This window comes from Salvia miltiorrhiza, chromosome 2 (genome assembly GCF_028751815.1).
Source record: "Salvia miltiorrhiza cultivar Shanhuang (shh) chromosome 2, IMPLAD_Smil_shh, whole genome shotgun sequence".
NCBI lineage: Eukaryota > Viridiplantae > Streptophyta > Magnoliopsida > Lamiales > Lamiaceae > Salvia > Salvia miltiorrhiza.
In genome coordinates, this window is record NC_080388.1 from 51,950,690 (window position 1) to 51,970,933 (window position 20,244).

The window sequence follows — 20,244 nt, forward strand, 5'->3', positions numbered from 1 at the left end:
AAAAATTTTACCGAGTGATTATTCCCTCGGTAAAATTACCGAGAGATTTACCGAGGGATTCAGCCTCGGTAATGTGTCGTCGCGTAGCACGTCGGATTATGTCTTCATTTTACCGAGGGAAAATTCCCTCGGTAATCCCTCGGTAAATGCTCTCCTTTTACCGAGAAATGTGTTGCTCTCGGTAATTTACGGCTATATTTTTTAAATATACCGAGTGAGATTTCCCTCGGCAATTCCTCGGTAAAGTTCTATTTTTTTATGTTTTTTCATTTTTATTTTTTACGTACCTAGTTACGGCAACCTGTTTATCAATAAATCCAATCACAACATAATCTAAACATAATTTAAAATTCATTCGACATTGTTCAATATGACAATATCCAACAATATGTTTATATGTAAATAACACAATAACATAAAAAGTACTAAATAAACTACATCTAAGGGAAATATCATAATAATGTATCAAAATGTACCAAACATACTACACGAAAGCTAAGAACCTCCTGAGCCACTACTCCTCGACTGGTGGGACCTCAAGAACTGCTGGAGCATCTCATTAGTTAACCGAAGTGACTCCTCCAATCGAACTCTCTGCTCACGCTCCGCCTGAAGCTGCTGGAGTGTATGCTCGCGCTCCTCCTGAAGCAATCACAATCTTTCAATCTTTTTTCTTGTTCTTGACTTCTTCCTACACTTCTCACGAGTCAAGCGCGGAGTGGTATACTACAAACATAAAAAAGAACATATAATGAGGTGTTCAAACATAAAAAACATGCATCTTTATTTTGTCACCCAATTTTTCCCCTCCATTATCATAGATCTTCATTCCACCAAAGATTAATGATCTAAATTGATTTTTAATCATACAACATATGCTGTTAGGCCACCAAAAGATTAATATCCAACAAAACTTACCTACTGAGTGTTTCATCAACTAAAATGCCGAGAAAATTCACAGATTTTCAGCAGGAGTAAATAACTTATTTTCAAGAGATAAGAAGCATGAAAAAAATAGAATTATTGGACAATGACATGTGATCTAAATAGAATCATTAGGTGAACCAAAAAAGACAGTTGTGAAGAAACTACCAGAAAATAGAATGGAGAGAAGCTCGATATCAACAACTTGTAAAAATTTATGCAGAAAAACAGCTTCGATTATATCAATCCCATGATCGTTCCACAAATTAATTGCTAACTACTATTCCTGAACAAAAAAATTAGGTGAATAATCGACATCACCAGCAACAACATACACACCTGCAGTGGAGCTAAGAAATGGCGAGGGAATCGCGAGAGCGGATCTGGCCAGCTAATCTTTTGCCCAATTTCGCCAGTCCACGAGTGCGCTGCAAGTTAGCGGCCATACAAATATCACTCACAGTATTTGCGGAGAGAGTGAGGTTTCAATAAATTCTAGAGAGAGGGGGCAAAGAGTTGAGACTGAAAGCCAAGTTATTGGGAGAAATAAAATTCATGCTTAGAAAAGACAAGTAAGATCTCATTTACATAGTTAACTGCAATTGACTTCATAGTGGTGATATATGCAACACAAAGTAGTTAAACAGATGGTCTGATGCAATAAATTAAGTTTCAGAATAGGAAAAGCAAAAATTTCCAAGATTGACGCGTAGAATTTGATGTACTTATATATCAATGAGTTTTATAATTTACAAATGTCTATTCATGCCACCAGGTTTCATTACATGGCTGTGGCAGATAATAGGCAAAGATATATGCCCCTACCAGATGATCGGCTACCTGGAAGAGGTCAAGAGCTGGCTTACCCGGAAGCAGTTCTTCTTGTTGATCCTGTGGAGCCTGAATTTAAAGGAGAAGTACAGTCAAACAGCCTCTTCCTCAAGAAAATTTCTGAGGGCAATGTTTTCTTTATGTAGAAGTACTGTGCCTCAGCTTGCTGACAACACCCTAATAAATCTGTTTTGTTCAGGTGGATGATAAGTATCAATACATAATAAGGTGCATGGTTGGATATGTTTTGACCCACCTGTTGGCTTTTGGCAAATTTCACCTAGCAATGAATTCCGGAATGGAGGATCCTTCAAACAAGACCTGACCTCCCATGTGAACCCTACCACTCTTGCAGTAAGTAAATGCTATTTAGAGAGGATCCTGGAAAAACACTTATATGTTAAGAATTCACTATAATCATAAAAAACTTCCATAGAATTAACAAGTGTGCACATTGAAACAGAATCTAGTGGCACAACTAGAGTATTGCTGATTGCTTTTCTCTCTGCATGTAAAAGAATTAGAACTTCCTTTATCTGAATTGTATATCAGATATAACGGCCATACAAATACTACACTTCCGTTTCTGCAAGTAACGTGAGACCAACTGACACAAGGGCTTACAAAATGTCTATACCAATCTGTAATTCTATGGCAGGAATAGTTAAGAGCTTCTAGAATCTCCATTAATGCTTCACCTGAATAAAAGTAGGAAGATATCCTCATTCTACACCCACTTTAATGGAACCTCTTCAAGGATTTATACTCATAGATACATGCATGTTTCCATCTATCACACCTTATAATTCAAATTTACCAAACAAATGCTACAAATTGAATATATATATACACATTAGGCTTGTTTGTGTCGCAGAAACATAGAGGGAGAAGCAAAAGCAGAACAAAATTGATCAACGACTTCAAAGAGAGATGAAGGCAGCCTGTAAATTATTGAACATTTTGGATTTCTGGGGAATAATACTCACAGTTCAATTTCTTCAGCTGCTAGAATTTCTGCAGTGTTCTTCTCAATCCCAGACTTTTGAATCCAATTCCTGTGGATACAGATAGCATAAACCTCATCAAGGTTTGCTTAGAACTTATCACCTGCAGAACTGGAACTTGAAAGGAAAGAATACCTAACCTATCATCCACTTCACATTCCTAAGGTGTGGGAGCAACAAGCAGCGACAGCGGCGCGTGGCGGGCGACAGGCGGCGAGCGGCGGTGGCGGTGGCGACGGCAAAAACGACAGTGGAATGAGGAAGCTGACAAGGATGTGGCGGATGGCAATGAGAGAGAGAGAGAGAGAAAGAGAGAGAGAGAGGGGGGGGAGAGAGCTCACGGCGCAAATGGAGGCGGAAACAATGGAGGCAGACGGACGGCAGCAGCGATTCGAATAGGGCTTCTAATTTGGGGGAGGGAAATCGTTGTAGGTTGGAAACCAGGTAAGCAATATAAATTCAATTTACCGAGGGATGTTATACTCGGTAAAACTAACAGTTTTAATTTTGAATTAAATTTAAACTTTACCGAGTGATTGAATCCCTCGGTACTGAACTCACTCGGTATTCCCTCGGTGTTCTCTCGGTAAATCATGAGAATATTCGAAAAAACTTTTTTCTCGGAAAATTATCGCAAAATACTCGGTAATTACCGAGGGACATTAATTCCTCGGTAAAAAAATATTTTTTTGTAGTGAAATATACATTATTTATTATGTAAATTTTAAATTATGATAGCTTGTTCATCTTAAATTTATTTTTTACATACTATATACTCCATATATATATTAGCATCAAATTAAAGGTAATTTCATGACATTTCATGAAGATGTATATTTCATATTTTATCCAAAATATAATTTAATGAAAATAAAAAAATATGCTTTATCTATAAAATGAGAAGAAAAGGAAGAACAATTGTAACATTAAACTTTGAGCAGTTTTTTTTCTTCTTTCTAAATTGAAAATTTCGGCAGTTTGGTTTAGGGTAGATCATGCATTTTTGTTCAATTCCAATTTTACTCTTCAAATTAAATTTATTTCCACCCACTTCTCTTTTAATATATACTAGTGTATTACCCGTCGAATTTCGACGGGTACATATTTTCTTGTAATTTATATATTTTATGTTATTCTTATGATAATTATATAAAATAATTTTTTATGTAAATTATTTATATAATTAATTAAATTAAATTAAATTAGTAGTACATTTTAAATTATATTAATGTCAACAACTTTTAGCAATTAAATTATTAATTTTGTTGAGATTATAAAAATACCCATTAATTTTCATATGAAATTTTATAAAAAGTTAACGCGTAAGAAAAAAAAGAGTAGAAATACATATAAATTTGACATAGGTATCATATAATTCCGAACTTCTAAAAGCATAACTAATTATGAAAATAATCTCGCCTGATATTTAAAAGACCATAACTGATTTATCGAACATCGTATCATTTGGAGTTTTAAGACCAACCAAGTTGTGGGCATCAGCTCGTCGCAAACTTGACAGATCACCTCTAACTTCTGAGCATCATCTTGTCTGAAACTTGAAAGAGAATCATCTCGTCTAAAACTTGAAAGAGCATCATCTCGTCTGGAGTTTTGAGCATCATCTCATCTAGAGTTTGAGAGAGCATCATCAAATATGAAATTATATTCAACCATGACTCCAATTGTCAACTATCTAACAAACATAACTCTAACAATTTAGATATTTTATTTATATATGTAATTTTATTAGTTCAAAGTCTAGAGAGAAAGGAAATAGAAGAGTTCTTAAAGCAGTAAAAGAGAGAGCGTGTGCTTTATTTCATCATCGTGGGTATTTATAGGCATTACAGTCGGGGTAAAGTAGTAAATTCGTCTGGTCATCTATTCTGCATGCTCGCCATTAAACTAATTAAGGCTATTATTAGATTATAACTTGCCAGGTCGTTGTCCCCTAATTACAGAGCTGGATTATGTCCTCATCATCCCGCTCTGTCTAGTAGCTCTGGATTTCCTTCCTTGGGGCAGACTTCTACTCTTTAGCTCCGCTCTGCTAAGTAGCTCCGCCTTCTGGCGAATTGTCTCTAGCGTGTGGCTCCGCGCTCTGGCTCCAATAGCTTAGCTCTGACTCTGGATCTGGCGACTTGGCTCTGGCTCTGACTTTAATGACTTAGCTCTGGAATCTCTGCTCTGGCAGCTCTGCTCTGGCATCTCTGCTCTGGCAACTTGGCTCTGGCCCTCTGCTCTGGTTAGCTCTGGCTCTGTCAGCTCTGCTCTAGTTAGCACTGGCTCTGGCATCTCTGTTCTGGCAACGTAGCTTTGACCCTCTGCTCTGAAAGCTCTGCTCTGGTTAGCTCTGGCTCTGGCAGCTCTGTTCTAGAAGCTCTGCTATGGCAACACTGCTCTGGAAGCTCTGCTCTGGAAGCTTTACTCTGGCAACTCAAAATGGTATTATATGGACCCAATCATCTGCAATTTACATATTCCGTCGAAAGGCTTATAACATATCTTTCACAAGTCAGAATCAAATTTTATTCAAATACGAAGCACTAAAATTACACAGCAAAAGGTTTGCTTTGCTCCCTAAACACAACAAAAGAAGAACAAAAGTACCTTGTGTTGGCTGAAAAAACACGATGAAGCGTAAATCATTATTAACTAAGGAATTTATAGCTAAAAATCTAGGTATGCAATTAAAACTTATAAATATCGGAAAAGCGTGGATTAAAAATGTAGGTATGCAATTAACTAAGGCCTAATCTGGCGATTTGGCTCTGGCTCTGACTCTAATGACTTAGCTCTGACTCTGGATCTGGCGACTTGGCTCTGGCTCTGACTTTAATAACTTAGCTCTGGAATCTCTGCTATGGTTTGCTCTGGCTCTGGCAGCTCTGCTCTGGAAGCTCTGCTATGTCAACTCTGCTCTGACAGCTCTCCTCTGGAAGCTTTGCTCTGGCAACTCTGCTCTGGCTAGCTCTGGCTCTGGCCTCTATGCTCTGGCATCTCTACTCTGGCAACTTGGCTCTAGCCCTCTGCTCTGGAAGTTCTGCTCTGGTTAGCTCTGGCTCTGGCAGCTCTGCTCTGAAAGCTCTGCTCTAGCAACTCTGCTAAAAATCTAGGTTATAAGTTTCCATTGTTAAAATTCTTTCCAAAATTTGTTCTTTCTAAAATAATAATCATTCTATATTTAAAATAGTGAAACGTGTTATTAAATTAGGAAACTAATTTAATACTTACCATAGGTGTAGGAAGAATCACGGCAGATCCGGAAATGGAGGTATCAAAATAGAGAAGTCGTCGGTGGGGTAGGGGTCGACAGCACGGTGGACGAACTCCAGGGCTCAGCGGTGACTCGGCGGCGGACGAACCGCAAGCTCAACGGCGACTATTTCGCCGGAGTCTAGAAGAAGGAACGGAAACGGGTTATAGGAAAAAGAAATCTTAGGGCTCTTGTATTTATTGCTTCGAATGGAGAATTCTCATGGGTTTAAGAAGTGGAAACAAAATCGAACTAATTAAGGAATGAAAGAGGGAGTCAGAGATGAGGCGAAGCAACGCCGCCCTTAGGACGGCGGCGACGCCGGAATTTAGAGGGAGAGAGAGGCGGGAAGTTTAAGGGAGGAATTAGGGCTCGATTTGAGTGTGCAATCGACTTTAGAGAGAGAAAAGGATTGAGAGAAGAGAGAGACAGTGAAGAGGGAGACGACGCCGATCGGATTCAGGGACGACGGCGATGGGGTGAGGAAGAGGGAGGCGTGACTTTTGTTTTAAAAGTGAGAATGAGAATATATAGATTGGATTCTCAAATGCCACGTTGGAGATTGAAATTGAAAAGAAAGAATTTGAGGCCTGCCACGTAGGCTAAGGTCTAATCGTATTATAGAATATATTATTATTATTATTATTATTATTATTATAGTAATGGACGAACAAAAACAAATAAAGTTTGCAGAAATGAAAAATATAATTTTCTTTCCTATATAAATAAAATGTATGGATTTATTTTATAAAAAATAAAAATAAAATTTTAATTATTTTGATAGACATAAAATAAGATTTTGTCTTAAATTAATCAGTTTATAGAATTTGTTCCTTATTATACAAACATGTAAATCAATGAACGGACCCGTTTATAATTTACATATACGTGCATGTCTCAATTCAAACTTAATTTAAAATTAATTTTATTGAAATTAAGAATATAAATATTATATATATATATACACACACACACACTATAATATATTGCAACATATACATATAATATGTACGCTATTGAGAAATATAAAATTAATAACAAATATACATCTAATCACTAACATTCAATTAAAATAATTTATCGTGTATAGATTATAATTTTTTTCTTATCAGACATATAAATATAATTTTTATTTAGAAAAAATAAATAATAAAATTTATTAATTTAGATTATATGTAATGTTATTATTATTATATATATACATTTATTATTAATTATATTTATTATGATTAATGAATCTTTATATAGAATGTAATAGTTAATTAATTAATAAATGATGAAGATTATATATTTATATATGGTAAATTTTGAAATGGTGAGATTTTAGATATGCCACATAGGTTAAAGCTTAATCCTATTATATAATAGACTATTTTTTTTTTCAATTTTCATTTATATTATTTTAATTAAATTTATTTAAAACACACTTCTTGCAAATTTGATCTATCCTTCCACATTACCCATCGATTTCTGATCTTCTCCTGCCACAAAACATCCATCAATTGCTTAGGGTTTCTCCGTCAGTTTAGTCACCCAATTCCGCCATGGTAGCGAGCTCGCCGCGAACAGGATCAAAGCTGCTTCTTCGGGGAAAGATCATCTCACTAATTTCCCGCACTTTCGCCACTATCGAGGAACCGGTATGTTTGCATCTCAAGCTTTCTAGGTAGGTGAAATTAATTGCTAGTGTCACGGCATTGTGAAAGATAGATTCAATTTTCGTTGGCAGGGTACTTTTGTGATTTTTCTCCAAAACAAAACCATTCGTCTCGCCTACACCCTCTCTCTCTCTCTCTCTCTCATCCAGTTAACTCCACAAAATTTTATTGTTGATTACGTGTTTAGCTGTCACAGTTTTGATTTCGCGAATTTGCGTATTTAATAGTTGAACATTGTATGTATGAAAATGTAAGCAAAAAGAGCTTCGTGTATCTGTTAGTAATTCTTGTGCAGATTATTGGATTTTTGTCGCCTTTGTGTTCTGTTAAATCGTGTCATTGTTGTTAATGGATGTTTTTGTAGCTTGTAGTGTAGTAGTCGACTATGGCTGTTAAGCTACATGGTGGTCGTTCCAGTACTCAAAAATTGTAACAGCAGTCTGTGTTTGGAAATTTGGATTTGGGGATAGCTGAAAAATAAATCAGTGGAGACATGTAATGTGTTATTTACTGTGGCTGTTGTCATATATTCGGTAATTTGTTATTTATTGTTGTATGATTGTGCTTAATACAGAGGTCTGTGCCACCAATGAAATGTGCTTACTGATAGTTTATTTTGAAATGGCCTCTAGGTAACTATAGTAACATATAAGTTGATATCAAAATGCCAATCTTGTAAGTTGTTCTCAATGTTACTTGTCCTCATTCTTTATATTATCCTGTAAAACTATAGAGTCTATATGTATATTGTCTCCAGTAGAATTTGTGAATAAACTGCGACTCATGCTATTTTATTTCGAGATGCTTGAAGCAAATGCTGCCCTCTTGTTTAAGTTGAGTCGGGTTGGTTCAACACAATATCACATCCATTAATGCAGTTAAACAAGAGGCTGCTCCAGACACAAAATGTATCTGGGAGCTAGGGAAAAAAACGCATCACATGGTAGAAGATTATATAACTGACTCTGGGGTAATGCCCTCTGTGTTGTGTGTGAATTATGTTTGCGGCACATCAGGATGGTGGTTTTTGTAGGGTGGTCCATATTCTCACGTTGTTTATAGTTATGGCGCTATACATGCACTATATACCAATTTTTACAACAAATATTTGAAATGTAACTTAAAACAATTAGTTTGGTAGTTCTTGATGATGAGATTAGTAGCAAACATATGTAAAATGATAAAATAGCATGCATAGCAGCACAAATGTTTGTACATGTTTTGTTTAGATTCTACAGATTGCATTTCATTTATGGTCATGTTCTGTTTCATTAATTTCACCAATGTTCATGCTTCAATAATTATTGCATATCATGCTAGCTTTAATAGACATTCTTGTGAATGATGCTGCTGGTTTGTTAAATTATTCATGCTCTTATTTAATGTTGAATTGTACTATGTTGTGAAAACTGCAAAACACATGTCATGGATGATAGAAGATGCAAGACTATTTTAGTTATTATAACCCTTCTCTTTATACGCGGATACCTTCTTGTTCTTATGATGATGGGTCACCACCATTATAAACACATTTTACCTAGTACAAGAGCATTTAGTAGGCAGCGTAAGTATAACATTATTGAAAAGGTCCCTAAAAAAGTTGAGTATTTGAATCGAGTTATAGCAATGCTAACTTTTAAAACACGTTGGAGGTTTAGTTCCAACCAAACATGTTGGAGTTGAGGGGAAAGTTGCCTCTTTTTTGGTAATCTTAGCACACCACACTAAGAACCTCATTGTGAAGTTTTAGACGTTTCGGAAATACCATAAGTCGTAGTTTTTTTATTTAGTATTATATGTTTTATTGCGGGCTCCAACATCTCTAGTTAGTAACCCCAATGCCCGTGCCTAAAGATGAAACTATTGAACAATGGAAACCTTTTATGGTACTTATACTAATGCTAGCTATTATGCAATTAATTTACTAAGTCTGTGATAGTACATGCTAATTATATAGGATTTGTTTTTTAGGGATGCTTAGGTGCTTTAGATGATATGTATATACCAGTTACGATACCTCTGATGTCCCTTGCTATAGAAATAGAAAAGGATTCATTTTTGTAAATGTGTTGGGTGTTTGTGATCGTAATGTGAAGTTTGTCCACATGCTAAGTGGATGGGAAAGATTTATATTCGATTACCATTATTTCTTTTGTTACAACATGCACGAGCTAATTAATATAGTGGATTGTTCCGTTCTGGGGCAGATGTCAACGTGACCCGTAGCTACAGTAGCTCCTGTCCCTTTAGCAGCACATATTGATGAATACTCTGAAGGAGAACACCAGCTATGCCATGATCAAGCGAACCTACGAACGCGCATTTCACATAAAGCAGCTCATATCATACTCTGGTACCCTCCCGATTTCAAGTTGTTTCTATATGTATCTCCCTCTCCCTCTGGTTAATAATTCATGTCATTTGTTTGTGGAAACTAAGTACATAACTATTCTTTGCGACTTTGACATAGTACATAATTTGATTTTATTTTACTAAAAATTATGAAAGCATAATTTTTTATCCATTTCATTTGCTACCAGGGAAAGAAAATTGATTTATAGCATTAATTAATATACACTGAATTTCATATGATTCGTTTTTCTTATTTCTTACCAAATCAAACGCAACAGTGGCTAAATATGTTCAACAAGAATGTAAAAGCAAAAAAAAAAAAAGAAGAAGAAGAAGAAGAAGAAGAGGAAAGAAAGCGAGAATTGTAAAAAGAATGAAAAAAGCTTTTTTAGGGTTACTTATTACGCCAAATTATGATTCGGTTTTTGCCAAAATTCATACTCTAGAAGTGTTCTGGTGTTGGAAGTTCCAGTTGAACTCTGCTATAATATCAAACGTAAGGTTGAACTTCTTAGATTAACATTCTAATAATGTTGTCTATTCTTTATGATAGATAAATGATGAAGTTGGGATAAATTTGCAGATTACATTGATCTGGATATTCTGACCAAATTTATTCTGAAGCACATTCTATGGACTGAAGCCAGTAGATCCCTCTTACACAATCCCAAAGTAACACAATGTTTACTACATTGCAGTTATAACACTTTCTTTATAACATCCCCAGTTTTTTTAAGAATAAAATAATGTTGTTTAATAGGTAAAATGACGTGGTTTTAGCGTGCATATTGGATAACTTTAGCTGGAAAATTTTGAGAATGTTGTGAATCCCTCTTATGGGATCAGTTTCTTGCAGTAAAATGTCTTAAGTCGAGACCTTGGTTGAATCATCCACAGGAAGCCTCTCTGTGCCCATCGTTTAAATCATAGAGGATAAGAAGTCTCAAGTGGTGTATGCCAGAAGCCCTCTATCCAGAAATGAAACGACAAAGGAAACAAGATTTCCTCACATATCTACCATCACAAATCATCACCAGTATCCTTTCAAGCCTTCCCATTCGAACCATTGTACAATACAAGTGTGTTTGCAAACAATGGCTCCATCTGCTTGAGACTGATGAGTTTGTCCGTTCACATCTTGCTATATCAGTCCCCACTCTGGCTGTCTTGACACCAACATGGAAACCATGTCCGAACTCAATTTCTGAATCTGAATATGGAGAGAGGACTCGCAGCCTACCTGTCATCCTACAGAGAGACTCAAGTTTGTGCATAGTTTTCGAATTTGAAGATGACCAAAATCTTGAGCGCCACGATCATCACTTCAGCCCACTGACCAATTTTGATTTCCCTCACAGTGCAGAAATAAAGGGTTCTGCTAATGGCTTGCTTTTTCTATCCAAGCCTCGCAGTGAAGCTCACAGTGAAGATCATTATGTATGTAATCCGATTACCCGTGAGTATGTTGAGGTTCGTTGCCCTAAAGAATTAGTCCATCTGTTTCCAAACCAATTCACTTGTCCTGAAGTTGAGTTGTTTTTCCCCCGTTATCCTCAACCTGCAACTTATGGATTTGGAGCGAGCAAAATAACTGGCCAACATAAGGTGGTGCGGATTTTCCATGGTCGTGTCACTGCTCCTGGAGGGAGGAGGATCGTTCCTATATTTGAGTGTCATGTTCACACTCTTGGAACAGGATCTTGGAGACGTGTTGAATCTAGTGCCCCGTTCCAGTATAGTACTGATGCCACTTGTGTATTTCTTAATGGTAATCTTCACTGGATAGTATCGGATGCTGTTAGCGACCTTTGGATTTCGTGCTTTGATCTTGAAACAGAACGTTTTAGCATCTTTCCTACTCCTCTCCTTTATGAAGAATGCGACGCACTTATTGTGGGCTTGTCGGTTTTGGGGGATTGCCTGTGCTTATGTTATCACACTGAGGAAGATGAAACTGTTATATGGCTGATGAAAGAATATGGAGTTGACGAATCTTGGACAAGGGAATATGTCTTCAACATAAAGGAATATCCTAATATTGAAGGCTCTAGCTCTATTTGTCCTATCAAAGTTTTCAAAGATGGTGACATTTTGATGTCACTAGATGACGGGGACGAACTCATCTACTACTCCAACAAGACTCAAACTGCTCATGAAATTAGTCTCTCTGGTGTAGTAGATGGTGAACTTTACTCGATCCTTTTCACTCCCAGTTTTCTTTCACTCAAAAGTTTGAAAATGGAGAATGTTATCTCATTTTGATTGTTTGTATTTCAAGAAAGCAAATCTGCATTGCTTTTGCAGTAGATGAAACCTAAGTATATGTTGATGTATATGTGATTTTCATGTTTGAGGTTTGCAAGTTTCATTTGTTTTTTCTTTTCCTTAAGTATGTAATATTCCTTTTTCTTTTGTTAGGAAATCAGGGAGTTGTATTGACTAGGAAAAGAAAAATAGGGAGTCATATTACTCGTAAAACAGAGAGAAACAGTTTCTGAACATTGTTTATTTGTAAGATCATGCAGTTGGATTTGTTAAATTGTTATAGTAAAAATTTTGTACATTACTTTCAATATAAAAAGGAAGCTCAGTCGTAGAACTATAGATCTCTTTCTGGAATTGATTTTTGATAATCAATAAAGAGATAATCTAGTCCATTATTTTGACCCACAGAGTATACAATTACTATGTACATACATCACATCTCTGATGCATAGGGACTATTGTAATACACCACACATATTTAAGCAACACATTATAATTATTAATTTAATTAATATTTAAATTTACCTTTCAGTATTTATAGATAAACTAGTGTGTAACCCGTCGAAATTCGCGAGTTATTATTTTGTATTATTATTTAAATTATATGATATTATTTTATATAATAAATTATTTTTAAATTAATTTAATTTGAGGTAATATAATTGAAATTATATTAATCTGAACCATATTTTTTGATTAAATGTTAACTTTTTATTATAATAATAAATATTATTTTTATATAAATTTTTATTTAATAATGTTCTGAAAAATGTCGATATAAGATTGAAGATTTTCTTCATCTGAGCATCATCTTGTCTAAACTATGTAGGATCATAGCATCATCTAACGCCTGAAAGACGATATCTAACGTTTGAACACTAGACTTTTGAGCATCATCTCGTGTATACCTTAAAATACAAAAAATGAGTTTTTATACGTCAATTTTTTTAACACCACTATTTGGAGCTTTAAAACTCAAAGTTGACTTGTGAGATTGTATGATTTGGAGCTTTCAACATCATAACTAACTTGTAAACATTATTTTGTATGGAACTTGAAAAAAATTTGCCCAAAATTTTATGCATTATTAGCTTCAAATATTATAATTGGGTTCCGAGAATCATATCGTTTGGAGTTTGAAATAACAAATTTAACTTGTGAGTATCATCTCATTTGAACTTTTAATGACCATAACTACGTTACAAAAATTATCTCATGTGCAGCTTTAAAGATCATTATCATCTTAAGCTTGTAGGATCATAACTACTTCTAAACATATATATTGTATGCAACTTGAAAAATCTAGACAAATGCTTGTGCATTATTTCATGTGCAGTTTGAAATATCATAAATGAGTTTCGAGCACCACCCCGTTCAAAAGTTGCAAAGAACAAAATTGAGTTGTGAACATTATCTCATATGAAGTTTGAAATACCATAACTAAGTTTTGAAAATCATCTCATATGAAGCTTAAGAAACTTGATTCGAGATTCAAGTTGTATTAATTTATTTAGTAATTTGATTGATAAATTTTCAAAAATCAATGTGTATCCAAATTTTATTTTTAGAAATAAATACAAATATATATTATTTTATAACTAAATGAAATTGAATAAATGATTTACTTAATCACACCAATTTATTTTTTAAAATTAAATTAATTAAATTATGTGTACAATTAAATAAATTTGGTCAAATTGAATTGACAAAGCAATTCGAATTCTATTAATCTCAATCATACCGCCAATTAAATGTAAATTTTAATTTGGAGAGCAAGAACTTCTTCGTGTATAGGATTTATTTTGGTGAAATCTTATAAAAAAAATCAATGTGAAATGAGGTGATTTATATGAATTCTTCACCCGATTGAGATTATTATAAATTTGATAGATGATTAAAGATTTCAAATACTATATTTTAACATCATATCATTTATTGTTCTTTATCTAAATTCTTCATTTATGCATTACTAATTTCATAATTTATTATTATTATTATTATTATGGACGATACGAAAACAAATAAAGTTTTTAGATATGAAAAATATATTTTTCTTCACGATACAGATAAAATTTATGGATATATTTTGTAAAAAATTAAAAATAAAATTTTAATTATTTTGATAGACGTAAAATAAGATTTTATTTTAAAGTATTCATTTGATAGAATTTGTGTTTATTATGCAAACATGTAAATCAATGATCGGACTCGTTTATAATTTAAATACACGTGCATGTCTCAAGTCAAACCCAATTTAAAATTCATTTTGTGTGGGTAGTGGTTCCGCCTGCGTGCGGTTGTTTTCCCACCTTTTTGTGCTGTAGAGGTCCCGCTTGCGTGCGGGTTGCTTATTAGATTATTATATTAGATACCCTCTTGTAATTCTAAAAAAATCAATCATTTTATTGAAAATTAAGAATATAAATACTATATATATAAATTAATTCATACAATATAATATATTGAAAAATATACATCTAATTACTACTCCCTCCGTCCCGCTAAAGTTGGCTACATTCGTTTCGACACGGAAATTAAGAAATTGAGTGTTATATGTTTTAATAGAGTGTGGCCTACAATTGTTGACCAAATTAGTGAGTAATTGTTGACTTAATTAAAGTAATTTTGGCATTTTTATAAAGTGGCCTACAATTGTTGACCAAATTAGTGAGTAATTGTTGACTTAATTAAAGTAAACTTTTGCCATTTTTAGAAAGTGACCAACTTTAGTGGAACACCCAAAATAGAAATGTAGCCAACTTTAGCGGGACGGAGGGAGTAACATTTAATTAAAAACATTTATCGTATATAAATTATAATTTTTTTTTCTTGTCAGACATGTAAATCTAATTTTTATCGAGATAAAATAAATAATAAAAATTATTAATTTAGATTATATGTAATGTTAATATAATATATATATATCTACAATTAATTATATTTATTAAGATTAATGAATTTTTATATGGAATATAATAGTTAATTAATTGATAAATGATGAAGAATATATATGGTAAGTTTTTGAAATGGAGCGATTCTAAGTATGCATGTAAGCAGGGGCGGAGCCAGACTTTCGATTCAGGGGGGTCCAAAATTTTTTTAACGTAACTTTGAAAGTGTGGCGAAGTAAATCACTCATCTTTTTTAATTTTTGAAATTCCATCCCTCAATTTTTTCGATTGTCGAATTGTTAACTTGAAGTTTGTGTGAATTATTTCTCCATGTAATATTCATGTTACGATGTATTTTGCAATAAAATTACTACATTTTGAAAATTATGGTGCAAATACAAGATGCAGTCTCTTTCTAATTTGGAAAAAAAAATTAATTGAAATTGTACGAAACGACGTCGTTTAGGCCTCACAAAAACGACGTCGTTTTTACTAATTCACGTAAGTTGCAATTCAACACTTTGACGATCGAAAAAAAATAGGGGACGTAATTGAAAAAATTGAAAAAATAGTGATTTAATTCGCCACAGTCAAAAGTCACGTTAAAATTACAAATTTGAAATAGTTTGTGATTTTATTTGCAAAAATCTCATAAAACTTTGTAAGACAAAGTAACTTTCAATATCAAATTAAAAAAATAAATCTCTAGAATCCAATCCAATCATGATATGTATAAATTAATTATGTACTCACTTCTTCAAAACGTCTTAACTCTAAATATTGCATACCAATTACAGTTTAAAATAGCTCAACATAATAATAATGTAGATAAAATATATATTTTTTATTTTTAATATAAAAATACGAAAATACCCCTATTATTTTTTAAAATCCCAGGGGGGCCCAGTAACCCCCCTGCCCCACCCCTAGCTCCGCCCCTGCATGTAAGTTAAGGCTTAATGGTATTATAAAGAAGATAATAGATAAATTGACTCAATTAATAAGTAAAAGTTTTAATTGTTAAAAGTTACTACAAATAACCCTAGAATCTACCCGGTTGCGGCTGTCAGTCTGTCACTTCACTCACCAGTGGCAAGTCACAACTACAACCGCTACACACGAGTTGATTCACGGCGGCGCCACCACCACCAACCTAACTCATTGGTCATGTGAATTCACGGCGGAGAAGGTAAGCTAGCTTGTCTCGTTACGTCTCGCAACTTTGCTCCTTCAATTTTTTTTCTTCCGAAAATGTGCTCCTTTTCTGAGTTATATGATTCTGGATTCTATACTTGTTTCTTATATTCTTTCGTCTATTCCTTTTGTTGGTGTTGTGTGAAGAGGATTGCGTAACAAATGTCGCAAATTCTCATTTAATCGATTGGGGTTACTTATTACGCCTAAGTTTGATTCGGTATCTGGCGAAACCCCTATCCCTATTGATGTTACGAATTCTGGTATCCTATCAAACATAAGGTTGTATTTCTTAGACTAACATTCTAATACTGCTGTCTGTTCTTTTAGGGATATATACTGAAGAATTGGGGATAAGTTTTGCAGACAACTTTCTTATTATTGCTGGAAACAAGATAAATTTACTTGAATTCACAATTAGCACACAATATTTAAAACGTTACAATTATGACACTACGCTGTTTAGTAGGTAAAATGACGTCGTTTTAGGGTGCATATTGGATAATTTTAGTTGGAAAAGTTTGAGAATGCTCTTAATCTCTCTTATTGGGATCAGTTTCTTGCAGTAGAATGATCCACTGGAAGCCTCTGTGCCCATTTTCAAATCCTACACAAGGAGAAGTCTCAAGTTGGTGAACGCCGGAAGCCCTCTATAGTCTATCCAGAAATGAAACGAAAAATGAAACGGGATTTCTTCACATATCTACCATCAGAAGTCATTATTAATATCCTTTCAAGACTCCCTATTCGAACCATTGCACGAAGCAAGTGTGTTTGCAAACCATGGCTCCATCTGCTTGAGACTGATGAGTTTGTCAGTTCCCATCATGCTGAATCGGTCCCCACTCTGGTTGTCTTGACACCATTTTGGACACATAATCCGTTCTCGTTTTTTGAATATGAATATGTACGTAGAGAGACGCGTTGTGAATCCCACACCATGGTTGATAGGCAAAGTTTGTGCACAGTTTACGAATTTGAAGATGATCACAATCTTAAGCAACGCGATCTTCAGTACAACCAGCTGACCAGATTTTATTTCCCTCACAGAGTAGAAATAATGGGTTCTGCTAATGGCTTGCTTTTTCTATCCAAGCAGTCTGAAGTTCATTATGTATGCAATCCGATCACCCGTGAATATGTCGAGGTTCATTTCCCTGAAGAATTAATCCAACCCTGTCCAGAAGATGAGGAAGATGAGGTAGATCCTGAAATTCTCGAGGAGCCTGTCTACGATGATCATCAATCTGTCACCTACGGATTTGGAGTGAGCAAAATAACTGGAAAACATAAGGTGGTTCGGATTTCCCATGGCTTTGTCACTGATCAAGGAGGGAGGAGGATCATTCCTAAATCTGTGTGTCATGTTCACACTCTTGGAACAGGATCTTGGAGACATGTCGAATCTGGTGCCCCGTTTGAGTATAGTGAGCGTACCTCTTGCGTGTTTCTTAATGGTACTCTTCACTGGATAGTATCAGATTCTTATAGCAAACTGTGGATTTCTTGCTTTGATCTTGAAGAAGAACGTTTTCGCACCTTTTCTACTCCTCCCATTTATGATGAAAGCCATGATCTCCTCGCAGGCTTGTCTACTTTGGGGGATTGCTTGTGTTTATGTGATAACACTGGGGAAGATGGTGAGACTGTTATATGGTTGATGAAGGAATATGGGATCAACAAATCTTGGACAAAAGAGCATGTCATCTACATAAATGAAGATCTTCTTATGGATGGGTCTGAACTTGTTTACCCTCTCAAAGTTGTCAAAAATGGCGACATTTTGATGTTACGAGAAAGCTCACAACTCGTCTACTACTCCAGCAAGACTTTTATTGCTGAACCACTTCACTTCCCAGATGAAGATTCAGATGAAGATCCAAATTCTGATCCTGTTTACTCAATCCTTCTCACTCCAAGTTTTCTTTCGCTCAAAAGTTTGAAAATGGACAATCTTTTCTCATTCTGATCGTTTGTATTTGAAGAACGCAAATCTGCAGTGCTTTTGCAGTAGATGAAACCTATGTTTCATGTTGATGAATGGGGCTTATTATGTGTGCTTTTAATGTCGGGGTTATAAATTTCATCTTTTTGTTTTTATTTTTTTAATATCTAAGCTTCCTTGTTCTTTCGTTATTGTTTTTTGAGAGGCCTTGTTCTTTTGTTATGATACTGGGGAATTTCATTGCTCGTAAAAACAGAGAGAAGCAAAGTTCTTTCTATGCATTGTTTTATTTGTAAGTTCATGCAGTTGGATTTGTTAGTTTAGAAAATAATTACTATCAATATAAAAACGAAGCTCTATCACATAACTATTTCATCACTTTTCGGAATTAAATATAATGATAAGCAAACGGATAGTCTCAGCCCATCATTTATTAGTACTTATTACTTATTAGTCTCAAGCTCAATCACAACTATTTCACCACTTTGAGGCCTCCCCTTAATTTTGAGTATGTATACTTTACATATCTCTATTTATATGTGATTTTAAAATGATATTTAATTATTAGTCCACCAAAAATAAAAAATAGGGGCAAAGATAAAACTAGTTCATTGGATGAATGATTATTTTTTTGAGATAATTGATAATACATAAGACATCTTTAAGAACACAAGTAATGGTAGAAATTATAATAATCTTTTATTTTTACCCCCTTAGGCCTTACCTTTGGGAGCCTAGCTCCCATATTGGATCTAATTGTATGCATCATCTTAAGCTTCATTCTTAATACTTTATTTTCCCTAAGATAATCCGATAGATGATTGACACCAATTGGATTGAATCTATGTTCGTTGAATTTCTATGTAATTAAATTTAAATTCATTAAATATAAAATGTCTTTTTTAATTAATAAATTATTAATTTATTGATTAATTAATGTCTCTCTAAAATAAATAAAAAAATTCACGGTATTTAGGTATTAATTAATTTATAGAAGTTCTATGTATTAGTACGTAATTTTATCTATACTAGGAAAATATTTTTATATTTCATTATATATAAAGTTGATACAAATTCAATTATTATATACAGTTGATACAAATTCAATTATTATTATTATATAAAAAAATACTACTCCTTGCTAAATATATTTCAGTTTAATATAAAAAAATAAAGAAGAATTCACAATCTAAAAATTGATATTGTGAAAAAGAAAAAAAATTATAACATAAGTTTAAAGAAACATATAAAAATAAAATAAAAAAGAATTAAAATAGATTTATTAAACATAAAGAGCGGAAAGACGAGAGAAAATTTTCTTAAGTTTTAATATTTAAATAAATATAATTTTACATTTAAAATTCAATATTTGCATGACATATATCAAATTAAAGGTCTTGTCATGATTAAATTGATATGCATATCAAATATTTTATAATTAGTCGAATTTCACAATTAAAAAAAAAAGAAGTTAAAGAAAAAGAAAATAAAAAGTAGTATAATTTATGAATTAATCTTTAATTTTATTATAATTACAAATATTTCATTTAAATTTGAAATTGATTTTTAATTGAAAGTTGTGTTTGTCTCTCTCAAGTTTCCCTAAATCCTAGCCGCTGCTGCTACTTAGGGCTGGTAATCGGTCCGGTTCGGTTATAACCGAACCGGTTTACCGGTTAACCAGAACCGAATTACAGTCGAACTAATAACCGAAAACCGAACTGAATTACAGTTCGGTTAACCGATTAACCGGTCCGGTTAACCGGATCGGTTAATCGGTTAACCGAATTAACCGGTTAATTCCAACAAACCTCTTGCAAACCCAAACTGTACACAAACCCAAACTCTCTCTGCATCTACGGTTTTCAAATTAAAGTTTTAGAAAGCAGCTACCGCCTTCTTTCCCTTCAGCCCGCCACCGTCG

At 34.0% G+C, this 20,244-nt stretch overlaps 2 protein-coding genes and 1 long non-coding RNA gene across 11 annotated transcripts; 2 read left to right on the forward strand and 1 right to left on the reverse strand.

The window, feature by feature from the left end:
- Nucleotides 1-651: 651 nt before the first annotated feature.
- LOC131010111 (uncharacterized) lies at nt 652-3,204 on the reverse strand. 2 transcript variants are annotated; one of them, XR_009096479.1, is made up of 6 exons: nt 3,101-3,144; nt 2,900-3,023; nt 2,742-2,810; nt 2,012-2,136; nt 1,791-1,941; nt 652-726 (listed from the first exon to the last, which is right to left on the reverse strand). It is a non-coding gene; the product is annotated as an uncharacterized LOC131010111 (long non-coding RNA). The 2 variants fall into 2 exon arrangements; XR_009096478.1 differs by having other exon boundaries at nt 2,900-3,204.
- A 496-nt stretch (nt 3,205-3,700) lies between these two features.
- On the forward strand, nt 3,701-12,387 carry LOC131010113 (putative F-box protein At2g02030). 6 transcript variants are annotated; one of them, XM_057937517.1, is made up of 4 exons: nt 3,701-3,832; nt 7,384-7,655; nt 9,881-10,026; nt 10,923-12,387. In XM_057937517.1, the coding sequence occupies exon 4, from the start codon at nt 10,980-10,982 to the stop codon at nt 12,285-12,287; it is 1,308 nt and encodes a 435-aa protein (XP_057793500.1). In that variant the 5' UTR covers nt 3,701-3,832; nt 7,384-7,655; nt 9,881-10,026; nt 10,923-10,979; the 3' UTR covers nt 12,288-12,387. The 6 variants fall into 6 exon arrangements, with proteins under 6 accessions (XP_057793500.1, XP_057793502.1, XP_057793498.1 ...); XM_057937519.1 differs by having other exon boundaries at nt 3,713-3,832; nt 10,882-12,387; XM_057937515.1 differs by having other exon boundaries at nt 3,765-3,832; nt 10,872-12,387.
- Nucleotides 12,388-16,222: 3,835 nt separating this feature from the next.
- On the forward strand, nt 16,223-18,412 carry LOC131010114 (F-box/kelch-repeat protein At3g06240-like). 3 transcript variants are annotated; one of them, XM_057937522.1, is made up of 2 exons: nt 16,223-16,370; nt 16,942-18,412. In XM_057937522.1, the coding sequence occupies exon 2, from the start codon at nt 17,043-17,045 to the stop codon at nt 18,342-18,344; it is 1,302 nt and encodes a 433-aa protein (XP_057793505.1). In that variant the 5' UTR covers nt 16,223-16,370; nt 16,942-17,042; the 3' UTR covers nt 18,345-18,412. The 3 variants fall into 3 exon arrangements, with proteins under 3 accessions (XP_057793505.1, XP_057793504.1, XP_057793506.1); XM_057937521.1 differs by having other exon boundaries at nt 16,230-16,370; nt 16,932-18,412; XM_057937523.1 differs by having other exon boundaries at nt 16,233-16,370; nt 16,945-18,412.
- The last annotated feature ends 1,832 nt before the right edge of the window (nt 18,413-20,244 follow it).